The following is a 14301-nucleotide window of genomic DNA, read 5'->3' on the forward strand; positions in this document are numbered from 1 at the left end:
GTACTTATAAAACTATTGTTTTCAAACAAAAGTTATCTGATTGTAAAGAAGTGTTCTGTAAGCTGATATCCTTTTTTTAAAAAAGTTGGATGTCATTCTTGAATAAACGTCATCATTAGCACATATTTGATTCAATGTTTGCATAAGATACCGCTTGTAATAATGAAGACTACTGCTAGATCAAGCATTTCTGGTTGATTTTAGTGGTTTGCATACAAAGACGACGTAAAAATTTTGTCGCTTTATTCTTTTGAAAGCAGCAAAATTTTCAATAAAAACTTTTCTGCTAAAAATTGTTCACGCCGTTCAAGATTCGCAAATATTAATGGAAACTATTATTTATGCGCAGTAGTTGAAGAAATAAGAATGATTTCAAGTTTGCTAGACTACCGCTGACTAGGTTGCTAGACTAGGTTGCTTCCGTCAGTGTAAGGACCATTAATTGGTAGCTACTGTAAGCGATAGATTTTTTTGAACTTTTTTAATACCTACGCAGCTGTGAACTGAGCCTGAAAAGACTTCTGTGGGATTTAATTAAACAATAAATATCTCAAAGTTTTTGTAATAGCTTTGTATGCGGTGTCGATAAGATCAGTAACTCATTTATGTATCGGTTTCTATCTAAATTCTACGACACGCAAGTCTGTTGCGCGACCGTATTCGGCAGTCTCTCTGCTATGCAACTCTCTTATTTTGGATGCTTTCGGAATATTTTTGGATGGATCAGTTATACAGCCTTGCCTAAAGCAGAATTGTTTCAGCACGACAATCTGGTTTGTGTGTGGACATTTCAAGGTCGCAGGTTGCAGCAGAACAGGATGGACTCACTCTATCAATTCGCATGGCGACCTCGGCCTCCCAGGCAAATTGCCCAGGAACAGAAGGACGATATAAAGAAGAACTTCAAGAAGTACCAGAACAAATTCGAGACCCAAGACAAGATGTCTCAGTCCAAGACTTCCAAGGTAAAACATTGATTTCTTAATCTGTAGAAGAGAACTTGAATAAAGAGAAATGAAAACTTGAATAAACTTTTGGTTGTAAATTTTGCGATATGGATGCCGCCGAGAAGCCGTGAAAGGCTGAGTGACCTTTAGTTGTAAAAAAAAGTTCCTTCATTGGGAAAATTTGAATGCAGCATTGAATAGTTTTATAGGAGAAGAATTTCCAATAAATAATTTTTTAATAGCCGCACAGCGATAGCTGGGGCTATTATTGGCCTTCTCTTGGTTTTTTTTACGACTCGAAGAGGAGTATTGGTTTTCTCTCGGTTTTTTTTACAGGAAGTAGATTTGTTCACGCGGCATTTTGACCTAAAAGCGAAAGTGAGAAAAGCTGTCTTGGTAAACAGATTTTTGCTAAGCGAGAGAAGTTTTTTGATCATGCGCTGCGTTTAGTGAATGACTTTTTGACTTTGAAAAGTAGTTGTTGACTGAATTGCGCATATAGATGACCGTTTTTAGCCGTTTTTTCGTCTAAGTGGCCCAATTTTTTTGCTTTTAATTTGGTTTCTTGTAGAAATAAATTTTATTCGGTACTATATTGAAATGTCAACCTCGGAAATTGATACCACAGTGTTTTGCAGAGCCTGAAAATGCGTTTCAAGTTGAAAATTGGCACATAATTCTTGATTTTTTAGTTAATTTTTGGCTTTTATAGTATTAATTTCTTCATTTTTTAACCGTCTTTTTGTCAAAAATCAGTTAATATGCCAACTTTTCTTTGATAATTCCTATGCTCAACGCCTCTTTCTACCTTGATGTAATTTTGTTTCATAAAATTGTACATATGCTAGTACGATTTTGGTAGTTTTTTTTCCGATTTTCGTCAATTTTTCGTTTGTATTTTGGTGGAAATTGCTAGAAATAGTTTTTTTGTGCAATATGAGGGACTTTAATTTCGTTTCAAAAAAAATTCAATCATTTGTTGGCGTTAAGTTTTAACTTTACCAAACGTTTCAATAATATAAAATTTTGCTGCATTTTGTTTCTCTTGTTGACAGTGGTTTAAGTTTCACCAATTTTTAGAGCAGACCTGGGACGTAGTGAGTTAATGGTTTAATACAAAAGGTAGTGGCTTCCGTTGCAATTACGGTTTTGTTAGTGAAGTTCTGACGCTTCGAGTCGCTTCCGGAATTCTTCCGGCTATTTTTTTTATTTCGTCGTCATGATTTTTGTTACGACCATATGACGTCACAGCCACTTTTTGTTCATTCGTTCATGCAATTTCAACTGAATTGCATGTGTGACGTCATTTTTCGCTCTTAGTGGAGCGAGTTTTTTTGTTCATGCGCGTGATTAAATTTTTGGTCACACTTGACTTACCTCACTCTCAAAAATGACTTCCTCACTTTGAAATTGACTTTTATTTACTTTAATTCAAAGAGATAAGGTCAAATGGGTGTTTGTCAATCTAAATGAAGGTTATTTGAGATCAGCTAATAGAGGCAGCAATAACTTATACAGATTTTTAATCAAAATATAACAGATCAGCCTTCAATGAAAAGACGAATTTTTTTGGTCTGTCTTTTTTACTGTTTTTTTAGACTGCCGATCTACGAATCTATTGCGGCTATTTTCTGGCAATCTGCCAGCTATGTTATTTCGTTACCTTCTCTCAATTTGTAATTATAAATCAATGGTCTGTCTGCTGTCATTTTTGTATTTTGGCATTTTCCTGATTAAATATTTGTTAATTGCGTTTTTTTTCATTACTGCATCATTTTGAAATGTATATCATCAATGAGCCGTCACTTTAATTCAAGTTAAATTTTTTGGCTGCTCGTGATCTTTACCTAAAAAAGGTTGAACTGAGTGCTGTATTTTGCTATATCGCAATAGAATGTGTGTGTGAATGTTGCAGGAGTTGTTGGACAAGAGACGTGCTCTGTCGAAGGCATTCAGGGACATAATGGACAACCTGAAGGTGAAGTTAGCAGGAGTGAAGAAGGCCATGGAGGCTCAGAAGACATTCGAGGACCTCGACCACGACATAGACCCGTCTGATAAAGAGGAGGAGGTATGTTATACTTGTTACTATGAACCCTTACTTGTTAGTTACTATTAACACTAAAAATATGCCAGAAATAGTTGCAAAAATGTGCTAGAAATAATTGATGTCAACTGCGTCAGATACCTCATAGTAGCAGTTCTTTTAAAAAAGCTCTTGTAAATTGGTTATTTTATCCAAAGGTTTGTATATTCTTGTAAGATACTTAAGGTTTTAAAATTGACATTTTTGTGGAGTTCTTATTGTTAACGTTGTGGGTATCATTTTAAGCTCAATAATGCTATTGAATTTTGAACGTCAGAATTGACTCTTGAAAAATTTCATTAACAATAATGATATAAAGCAAATGACTGCAGAAATCTTCTGATCATGACCTTACAGGTTTACATGACCTTGTAAAGAATGGAGAAAGTAGTGCTGGGTTGGTTTTATTATAGCTGTAAGCTGAGCGGAACTATATTGCGGTGCTCTTGGTTTTTTACAATTCAAAGAATCTGAATAGAATTGGGACGCTGTCTTTTTTACGACTCGAAGAGGAGTATTGGAGAAGTCCTTTTTAATCAATTTTATTGGAGTGATTTTTGAAGCGGGAAATGAAACGCGTGAAAAATTTTGGAGTAATTTTGGTGCTGAACAAAAGTGAAGAGCGGAGCGAAAAGAGAGTGGTTTTTGTTCATACCGCTGTTTTTGAGAGAGCGAGAAATTGTGAAAAAATTGTCTATAAGCGAGCAAAATTTTTTTGTTCACATGCTGCTTCAAAAAGCAGTTTTCAACTTTTGATGGTTATGAGGTTTGATTATGATATTCTATTAGTTTTAGGCTGGTTTTGATAGGAATTGAAGGTTTCAATTAGTTAATTTTGCTTTAATGCTAATTTGGAGTTTTTGATCGGTTTTGCTGATTTTTGGACGAAATTTAATGATTTTTTGTCTGTTGTTTTGTTTTAATGCTTTAAGTGTGATTTGAATAGAAGCTTTATAGTTAAGGAATATTCAGTTACCAAATGACTAAAGTTTTCTTGGTATAAATCATTTTCCCCAGGAAGTTTCTTAGCTTATGACTTGCCAATTGTTTTTCGAGCGAGCTTTTCGTAGCTCTAATTGCAAAGGATTTTTATTCCGCTTTGTTTCCTTGTACTATTATAAAAAAGTCATTAAGTTTTTCTAGTTTTTTAAATTTGTTTTTGATTTTTGAATGCCGTTTCTAATATTCCTCAAATTTTTTATGGCATTTGTGGAAGTTCAGGGTTCACAATAGTTGTTGTAGTTGTTTAGTCATAAGTATGGGCAATTTTCTCCTTCAAGTTTTTTCCGAAATTTTTTTTGAGATCTGTTCTAGGTTTTTTTTAGGATCTGTTCACACATTTTTACGACTCGAAGAGGAATATTGGAGAAGTCTGTTTTTTAATCAATTCTATTTGAGTGATTTTTGAAGCGGGAAATGAAACGCGTGAAAAGTTTGTTATAGCTGCGAAGCTGTAAGTTGAGCAGAGCTGTATTGTGTTGCTCTTAGTATTTTAAAATTCAAAGAATTTGAATTTTATTGGGGCGCTGTCTTTTTACGACTCGAAGAGGCGTATTGGAGAAGTCCTTTTTTAAAATCAATTTTATTGGAATGATTTTTGAAGCGGGAAATCAAACGCGTGACAAAATTTGGAGTGATTTTGGTACTGAACAAAAGTGAAGAGCGGAGCGAAAAGAGTGGTTTTTGTTCATACCGCTGTTTTTGAGAGAGCGAAAAATTTTTGAAAAAATTGTCTACAAGCGAGCGAAATTTTTTTGTTCACGTGCTGCTTTAAAAAGCAGTTTTCAACTTTTGATGGTTATGAGGTTTGATTATGATATTCTATTAGTTTTAGGCTGGTTATGATAGGAATTGAAGGTTTCAAGTAGTTAATTTTGCTTTAATGCTAATTTGGAGTTTTTGATCGGTTTTGCTGATTTTTGGACGAAATTTAATGATTTTTTGTCTGTTGTTTTTTTGTTTTAATGCTTTAAGTGGGATTTGAATAGAAGCTTTTTAGTTAAGGAATATTCAGTTACCAAATGACTAAAAGTTTTCTTGGTATAAATCATTTTCCCCAGGAAGTTTCTTAGCTTATTATGACTTGCCAATTGTTTTTCGAGCGAGCTTTTCGTAGCTCTAATTGCAAAGGAATTTTATTCCGCTTTGTTTCCTTGTACTATTATAAAAAAGTCATTAAGTTTTTCTAGTTTTTTAAAATTTGTTTTTGATTTTTGAATGCCATTTCTATTCTTCCTCAAATTTTTTATGGCATTTGTGGAGGTTCAGGGTTCACAATAGTTGTTGTAGTTGTTTAGTCATAAGTATGGGCAATTTTCTCCTTCAAGTCGTTTCCGAAATTTTTTTGAGATCTGTTCTAGGTTTTTTAAGATCTGTTCACACATTTTTACGACTCGAAGAGGAGTATTGGAGAAGTCTTTTTTTTTAATCAATTCTATTTGAGTGATTTTTGAAGCGGGAAATGAAACGCGTGAAAACTTTGTTATAGCTGCGAAGCTGTAAGCTGAGCAGAGCTGTATTGTGTTGCTCTTAGTATTTTAAAATTCAAAGAATTTGAATTTTATTGGGGCGCTGTCTTTTTACGACTCGAAGAGGCGTATTGGAGAAGTCCTTTTTTAAAATCAATTTTATTGGAATGATTTTTGAAGCGGGAAATGAAACGCGTGAAAAATTTTGGAGTAATTTTGGTGCTGAACAAAAGTGAAGAGCGGAGCGAAAAGAGAGTGGTTTTTGTTCATAACGCTGTTTTTGAGAGAGCGAGAAATTGTGAAAAAATTGTCTATAAGCGAGCAAAATTTTTTTGTTCACATGCTGCTTCAAAAAGCAGTTTTCAACTTTTGATGGTTATGAGGTTTGATTATGATATTCTATTAGTTTTAGGCTGGTTTTGATAGGAATTGAAGGTTTCAAGTAGTTAATTTTGCTTTAATGCTAATTTGGAGTTTTTGATCGGTTTTGCTGATTTCTGGACGAAATTTAATGATTTTTTGTCTGTTGTTTTTTTGTTTTAATGCTTTAAGTGTGATTTGAATAGAAGCTTTATAGTTAAGGAATATTCAGTTACCAAATGACTAAAGTTTTCTTGGTATAAATCATTTTCCCCAGGAAGTGCCAATTGTTTTTCGAGCCAGCTTTTCGTAGCTCTAATTGCAAAGGAATTTTATTCCGCTTTGTTTCCTTGTACTATTATAAAAAAGTCATTAAGTTTTTCTAGTTTTTTAAAATTTGTTTTTGATTTTTGAATGCCATTTCTATTCTTCCTCAAATTTATGGCATTTGTGGAGGTTCAGGGTTCACAATAGTTGTTGTAGTTGTTTAGTCATAAGTATGGGCAATTTTCTCCTTCAAGTCGTTTCCGAAATTTTTTTGAGATCTGTTCTAGGTTTTTTAAGATCTGTTCACACATTTTTACGACTCGAAGAGGAGTATTGGAGAAGTCTTTTTTTTTAATCAATTCTATTTGAGTGATTTTTGTAGCGGGAAATGAAACGCGTGAAAAGTTTGTTATAGCTGCGAAGCTGTAAGCTGAGCAGAGCTGTATTGTGTTGCTCTTAGTATTTTAAATTTCAAAGAATTTGAATTTTATTGGGGCGCTGTCTTTTTACGACTCGAAGAGGCGTATTGGAGAAGTCCTTTTTTAAAATCAATTTTATTGGAATGATTTTTGAAGCGGGAAATGAAACGCGTGAAAAATTTTGGAGTAATTTTGGTGCTGAACAAAAGTGAAGAGCGGAGCGAAAAGAGAGTGGTTTTTGTTCATACCGCTGTTTTTGAGAGGGCGAGAAATTGTGAAAAAATTGTCTATAAGCGAGCAAAATTTTTTTTGTTCACATGCTGCTTCAAAAAGCAGTTTTCAACTTTTGATGGTTATGAGGTTTGATTATGATATTCTATTAGTTTTAGGCTGGTTTTGATAGGAATTGAAGGTTTCAAGTAGTTAATTTTGCTTTAATGCTAATTTGGAGTTTTTGATCGGTTTTGCTGATTTTTGGACGAAATTTAATGATTTTTTGTCTGTTGTTTTGTTTTAATGCTTTAAGTGTGATTTGAATAGAAGCTTTATAGTTAAGGAATATTCAGTTACCAAATGACTAAAGTTTTCTTGGTATAAATCATTTTCCCCAGGAAGTTTCTTAGCTTATGACTTGCCAATTGTTTTTCGAGCGAGCTTTTCGTAGCTCTAATTGCAAAGGATTTTTATTCCGCTTTGTTTCCTTGTACTATTATAAAAAAGTCATTAAGTTTTTCTAGTTTTTTAAATTTGTTTTTGATTTTTGAATGCCGTTTCTAATATTCCTCAAATTTTTTATGGCATTTGTGGAAGTTCAGGGTTCACAATAGTTGTTGTAGTTGTTTAGTCATAAGTATGGGCAATTTTCTCCTTCAAGTCGTTTCCGAAATTTTTTTGAGATCTGTTCTAGGTTTTTTAAGATCTGTTCACACATTTTTACGACTCGAAGAGGAGTATTGGAGAAGTCTTTTTTTTTAATCAATTCTATTTGAGTGATTTTTGAAGGGGGAAATGAAACGCGTGAAAAGTTTGTTATAGCTGCGAAGATGTAAGCTGAGCAGAGCTGTATTGTGTTGCTCTTTATATTTTACAATTCAAAGAATTTGAATTTTATTGGGGCGCTGGCTTACGACTCGAAGAGGAGTATTCGCGAAGTCCTTTTTTAAAATCAATTTTATTGGAATGATTTTTGAAGCGGGAAATCAAACGCGTGACAAAATTTGGAGTGATTTTTTATTTCTGAACAAAAGTGAAGAGCGGAGCGAAAACAGAGTGGTTGTTGTTCATACCGCTGTTTTTGAGAGAGCGAGAAATTTGTGAAAAAATTGTCTATAAGCGAGCGAAATTTTTTTTTTCACGTGCTGCTTTTAAAAGCAGTTCTCAACTTTTGATGGTTATGAGGTTTGATTATGATATTCTATTAGTTTTAGGCTTGTTTTGATAGGAATTGAAGGTTTCAAGTAGTTAATTTTACTTTAATGCTAATTTGGAGTTTTTGATCGGTTTTGCTGATTTTTGGACAAAATTTAATGTTTTTTTCTGTTGTTTTTTTTTGTTTTAATGCTTTAAGTGGGATTTGAATAGAAGCTTTTTAGTTAAGTGGGATTTGAATAGAAGCTTTTCAGTTGAGGAATATTCAGTTACCAATTGACTAAAGTTTTCTTGGTATAAATCATTTTTCCCCAGGAAGTTTCTTAGCTTATTATGACTTGCCAATTGTTTTTCGAGCGAGCTTTTCATTGCTCTAATTGCAAAGGACCTTTATTCGGCTTTGTTTCCTTGTACTCATTAAGTTTTTCTCATTTTTTTTGTTCAATTTGTTTTTGAATGCCGTTTCTATTCTTCCTTATTTTTTATGGCATTTGGGGAGTTTTAGGCTTCACAATAATGTTCTAGTTATTTAGTCATATTTATTGGCAATTTTCTCCTTCGAGTTGTTTCCGGAATTTTTTGAGATCTGTTCTCGGTTTTTTAAGATCACACATTTTTACGACTCGAAGAGGAGTATTGGAGAAGTCCTTTTTTAATCAGTTCTATTTGAGTGATTTTTGAAGCGGGAAATGAAACGCGTGAAAAGTTTGTTATAGCTGCGAAGCTGTAAGCTGAGCAGAGTTTTATTGTGTTGCTCTTGGTATTTTACATTTCAAAGAATTTGAATTTTTTTGGGGCGCTGTGTTTTTATGACTCGAAGAGGAGTACTGGCGAAGTCCTTTTTCAAAATCGATTTTATTGGAATGATTTTTGAAGCGGGAAATCAAACGCGTGACAAAATTTGGAATGATTTTGGTACTGAACAAAAGTGAAGAGTGGAGCGAAAAGAGAGTGGTTTTTGTTCATACAGCTGTTTTTGAGAGAGCGAAAAATTTGTGAAAAATTTTTCTCTAAGCGAGCGAAATTTTTTGTTTACATGTGGCTTTTAATGCCTTTTGGGGTCGATCTGTCTATTTTATTTCTATAGTTCTTTCAATTCATGTAACGCCACAAGCGTCTATCTCGGCTATTTTCCGGCAATCTGCCGGCTATTTTTTTGTGAATCTGTTGTTTGTATAATAATTTAATTTCATATTTCAAACTGGTTTGATGAACGCAATAAATCAATGAATGCGTAGATTAAAACTGTCAGATTTTGCATCTCCGACTTTTTTACGTTTTCATTGGATAATTTTGAGAATAGACTTCTTCCAGCAAATAGCAAATTCGTTTTAAATTCTTCCGGCTATGTTTTAAGATCTGTTCACACATTTTCATGATTTTTGAAGTCAAATTGGAGTAGTGACTTTGGTCACGCCGAAACAGGAAGTGGAGCGAAAAAGCGAGTAGTTTTGCAGTGTAAAATTTTTTCGCCCAATTTTAAAGTAGAGTGAAACGGTGTTTGAACAAAAGTTCGCTTTCTCGCTAGTGGTTTTTTGTTCACATGCGGAAATTTGACTTCGATTTTTACTGTTTTTTCTGTTTTTTTGATCGGATTTTTTTGCTCTCCACTCTTAGTCCTTTCTAGGTCTAGTTTTCTGTTTTTTCAATGAAAATTTTTTGAATTGTACGCCAGGACTTGTGCTGCTATGTTTTTTAACTTCGTCTAACAGATTTTTGTTTCGTCTTACCGTGACTTTTTGGAATTGACTTTTTCAATGACTTACCTCACTCAAAAAATGACTTCTGAGCTCACTTATGAAACTTTAAGTTTTATGGACATTTACTTGTTGAACGTCAATAGCCTGCATCTAAGTAGCGCCCAACTTATATGCCCTAATTATTGATTATTAGAGTCTTGAGTTTTTGATTTCGAATATTAATTTTGGGATCTTTTCCGTTTGTGCCCCCCCCAAATATTGCGCGTGCATCTGGGGGGTGCAAATAATATGCACCCACTAAGCTGAGGGGGCACAAACGGAAAAGATCCGAATTTTGAAAAGCCCTATTAGGGCTTTCTCCTTATAGAGCTTATGTGTCTCATAAAAATGACAGTCCGAAGCTAACCCAAAAAGTCTAGTTGTCTATTAAAGGACTGGTGGTCGATCTGTCTATTTTATTTCTATAGTTCATTCAATTCATGTAACGCCACAAGCGTCTATCTCAGCTGTTTTCCGGCAATCTGCCGGCTATTTTTTTGTGAATCTGTTGTTTGTATAATAATTTAATTTCATATTTCAAACTGGTTTGATGAACGCAATAAATCAATGAATGCGTAGATTAAAACTGTCAGATTTAGCATCTCCGACTTTTTTACGTTTTCAGTGGATAATTTTGAGAATAGACTTCTTCCAGCAAGTTGCAAATTCGTTTTAAGTTCTTCCGGCTATGTTTTTTTAAGATCTTTTCACACATTTTCATGATTTTTGAAGTCAAATTGGAGTAGTGATTTTGGTCACGCCGAAACAGGAAGTGGAGCGAAAAAGCGAGTGGTTTTGCAGTGTAAAATTTTTTCGCCCAATTTTAAAGTAGAGTGAAACGGTGTTTGAACAAAAGTTCGCTTTCTCGCTAGTGGTTTTTTGTTCACATGCGGCAATTTGACTTCGATTTTTCCTTTTTTCGATTTTTTTGATCGGATTTTTTTCTGAGTGGTTTTGGCTGCCCACTCATAGTCCGTTCTAGGTCTAGTTTTCTGTTTAGTCAATGAAAATTCTTTGAATTGTACGTCAGGACTTGTCCTGCTATGTTTTTTTTTTACTTCGTCTAACAGATTTTTGTTTCGTCTTACCCCTTTTCTTGGAATTGACTTTTTCAATGACTCACCTCACTCAAAAAAATGACTTCTGAACTCACCTATGGAACTTAAAATTTTATGAAAATTTAATTGTTAAAGGTCAATAGTGTGTCGTCTGACGCTCTTTTTCGTTTTACTTTTGTTCACACAGCAAAGCTGAAAGAGTCGAATTTTTTGAATGAGTTCTTCCTCTCACTAACGGCGCGTGACGTCATTTCACTCTCTTTTTCAAAAGTTTTTTGCGTGATTAGATTTTTATCACAAGTGACTTACCTCACTCAATAAAATGACTTTTGCACTTTAAAACTTAAGTTTAATTTGATTTTGTTTAATGTCAAAGAAACTCATATGTGCAATAAAGGTCCCTAATAAGAGGCTTCTGCAGGATGATTTTTAACAAGTTTTAATAATTTATCACTGAATGTTTTTACCTAGCTTTTTGGGCGGCGTCTATTTTTGTCTCAATTTAAATCTGTCTGTTTCTATCTTTATTATACGGCCCGCGGGTCTATTCTTTCGCAGCTATTCCGGCAATCTGACGGCTATGTTTGTTGATCATGGGTTTGTAATGTTGTTGTTGTTGATAGCCGCCCTCATCTTCTCAGCCGGCTATTATAGCGCTCCTATTTTTTTTTACTTCGTCGAACTTTTTTTCGCTTAACCATTTTGCCGCTTTTTCAGCATTTTGCGTGAAATCTTTTTGACTTCTCTAGGCTAGTTTCTCTCTTCTCTCATTCTGCTAAAAGTGAATTTGAACATCAGTTGCTCAGCAAAGCAATTCAAAATGAACAGAGTCAGAATAAAAAATTGAAGTCAGAAATAGAAACGGGATAAACCTATAAAGACCAGTTTTAGATGTCTGCTATTTGAACGTCGTTCCTATAAGTCTTAGTTACCATCTCCTATGCTTATTGGTATTGATAGTAGCCCCTGTAGCCTCTCTCTAAGAAACAGAAGTATGTTCAACGACGAAATGCCATCAAAATAAATGTTTTTGTACAAAAATCTTTTTTTTTCGATATCTATTCTTTCAATCCCAATCATGCTTATTGGAATCAACGACGGCTATTTTACGGCAATCTGCCGGGTATGTTTGTTTAGGTGATACAATTTGTGGTGAACCAGCAGGTGATAGTGTGCAATGAGGGAGGAGATAGTAACAACAACAATAGTAGCAAACTTCCTAACGGAACCACAACCACTTCTTCAGTCGCAGCCATCGCAGAGTAGTCGACTCCCTCTCAGTTGACAAGAAGAAGATAAGTCCAATGCCAGCACCTGTCTAATCACCACCACCCTACAGATATACGAATATTACATCAATTCAAAAAGTTGGCCAACGATTGACAGATCTTGAGCATTTACATCATTATTTGAGGAACAGTCGATAATACGTTTTACAGAAGTTCTGTGATTTTCCATTTCGTTACAAAGGACGAATTTTCCCTGACACCAGCTTATCTCTGACGAAAGATAAGAACGAAGTTTTGAAAGAACAAAAGAAAGTTTAATCGAAAGCCGCAAATAACGTTTTAGCAGGAACTGAACATCCAAATTTCTTTGACTGAAGTTCTAAGATGCGCATTGCTAAGTAATATAACAACAAATTGATACTTTTGCTTGTGTTGTATTTATTATGAAAATGGGCTTTTCATTCAGCAAAGTAAGCCCGATTTGCTTGACACTCGCTATGGTTACAAAAAGACGATCATGCTTTCTGGGTAAATGGAGAGTTAATTTAATATCTGATGTTAACTTGTACTGCAAATATAAGAAGCTACCTAATTGCTACACTTCTATTAATGATGCTTTGTTGTTTGTGCATTTTTCAATGTATTTTCCAATCCCATACAGAGACATTAATGTTAAATTTAAGAAGTTGATTCGATTCTTACCATTTTGGAAAATATATCAGATTTTTGCACAATTTTTGCTGGAGGCGAAAGTTTTTAATTGCTTCTTTCATCTCTATTTCGGTATTATGCTGTAATTATGACTTCTTTGACTTGAAACTTGACTTTGGTATTATTGCATGACTATTTATTATTATGACTTCGTGAAAGGCAATTTCCGAGATTTAGTTTTCGACCATTTCGAAGTCTTGAATTGAGCAAACCAGTTTTTTTAGGTAGCAGTGTAAATTGCTTTTCGGACTGTTGTTACTTAATTATTATGTACTTTGAATCGTAGTAAGTCAATCAATGTTGTCCAATTTTAAGTTTTAATTGTTAATATTCTGCGGGAGACTTGAGTCCTCCGAGCAAGATGTAGAATGCACTCCACTTTATTGTTTGTTTGTTTGTTTGTCCAAAAATTGAGCAAACATATTGTGTGATGTGCTATCGAACCTTGCACACAAATTTGGTCGTACAGTTGTGTACCCACCCAGGTAGTTTGACTGGCAATTATGATGATGATAAAGCTTATCTGTTACCTCATGTTCCAAATTGATTAGCTGCTCTAATGTCTGATATGCTGTTAAACTAGAACCAGATTTGTTTTATCCTCACTTTTCATCTATTTGAGTGATACTGAGCAAGTTCTATAGAGTATAGAATATGATCCTATTAGATCCTATAGAGTATGATCCTAATTAAATCATATAGAGTATGATCCTAATTAGATCATATAGAGTATGATCCTAATTAGATCATATAGAGTGTGATCCTAATTAGATCGTATAGAGTTTGATCCTAATTAGATCCTATAGAGTATGATCCTAATTAGATCATATAGAGTATGATCCTAATTAGATCCTATAGAATATGATCCTGATTAGATCATATAGAGTATGATCCTAATTAGATGCTATAGAATATGATCCTAATTAGATCATGTAGAGTATGATTCTAATTAGATCCTACAGAGTATTAGATCCTAATTAGATCCTCTAGAATATGATCCTAATTAGATCCTATAGAATTTGATCCTAATTAGATCCTATAGAGATTGATCCTAATTAGATCATATAGAGTATGATTCTAATTAGATCCTATAGAATATGATCCTAATTAGATCCTATAGAGTATGATCTTAATTAGATCATATAGAGTATGATCTCAATTAGATCCTATAGAATATGATCCTAATTAGATCATGTAGAGTATGATTCTAATTAGATCCTACAGAGTATTAGATCCTAATTAGATCCTATAGAATATGATCCCAATCAGATCCTATAGGGTATGATCCTAATTAGATCATATAGAGTATGATCCTATTTAGATCCTATACAATATGATCCTAATTAGATCATATATAGTATGATTCTAATCAGATCCTACAGAGTATTAGATCCTAATTAGATCCTATAGAATATGATCATAATTAGATCCTATAGAATTTGATCCTAATTAGATCCTATAGAGATTGATCCTAATTAGATCATATAGAGTATGATTCTAATTAGATCCTATAGAATATGATCCTAATTAGATCATATAGAGTGTGATCCTAGTTAGATCCTATAGAGTTTGATCCTAATTAGATCCTCTAGAATATGATCCTAATTAGGTCATGTAAAGTATGATTCTAATTAGATCCTACAGAGTAT

General features: G+C 33.8%; 1 protein-coding gene across 1 annotated transcript; it reads left to right on the forward strand.

Moving 5' to 3' along the window:
* The first annotated feature begins 753 nt into the window (after window positions 1–753).
* Window positions 754–13257, forward strand: LOC142337326 (eukaryotic translation initiation factor 3 subunit B-like). The gene is made up of 3 exons (XM_075386532.1): window positions 754–965; window positions 2863–3018; window positions 11850–13257. Exons 1-3 carry the CDS (start codon window positions 819–821, stop codon window positions 11976–11978), a joined length of 432 nt encoding a protein of 143 aa, XP_075242647.1. The 5' UTR covers window positions 754–818; the 3' UTR covers window positions 11979–13257.
* The last annotated feature ends 1044 nt before the right edge of the window (window positions 13258–14301 follow it).

Source organism: Convolutriloba macropyga, chromosome 3, assembly GCF_964194025.1.
Source record: "Convolutriloba macropyga chromosome 3, txConMacr16.3, whole genome shotgun sequence".
In the NCBI taxonomy this organism is placed as follows: Eukaryota; Metazoa; Xenacoelomorpha; order Acoela; family Convolutidae; genus Convolutriloba; species Convolutriloba macropyga.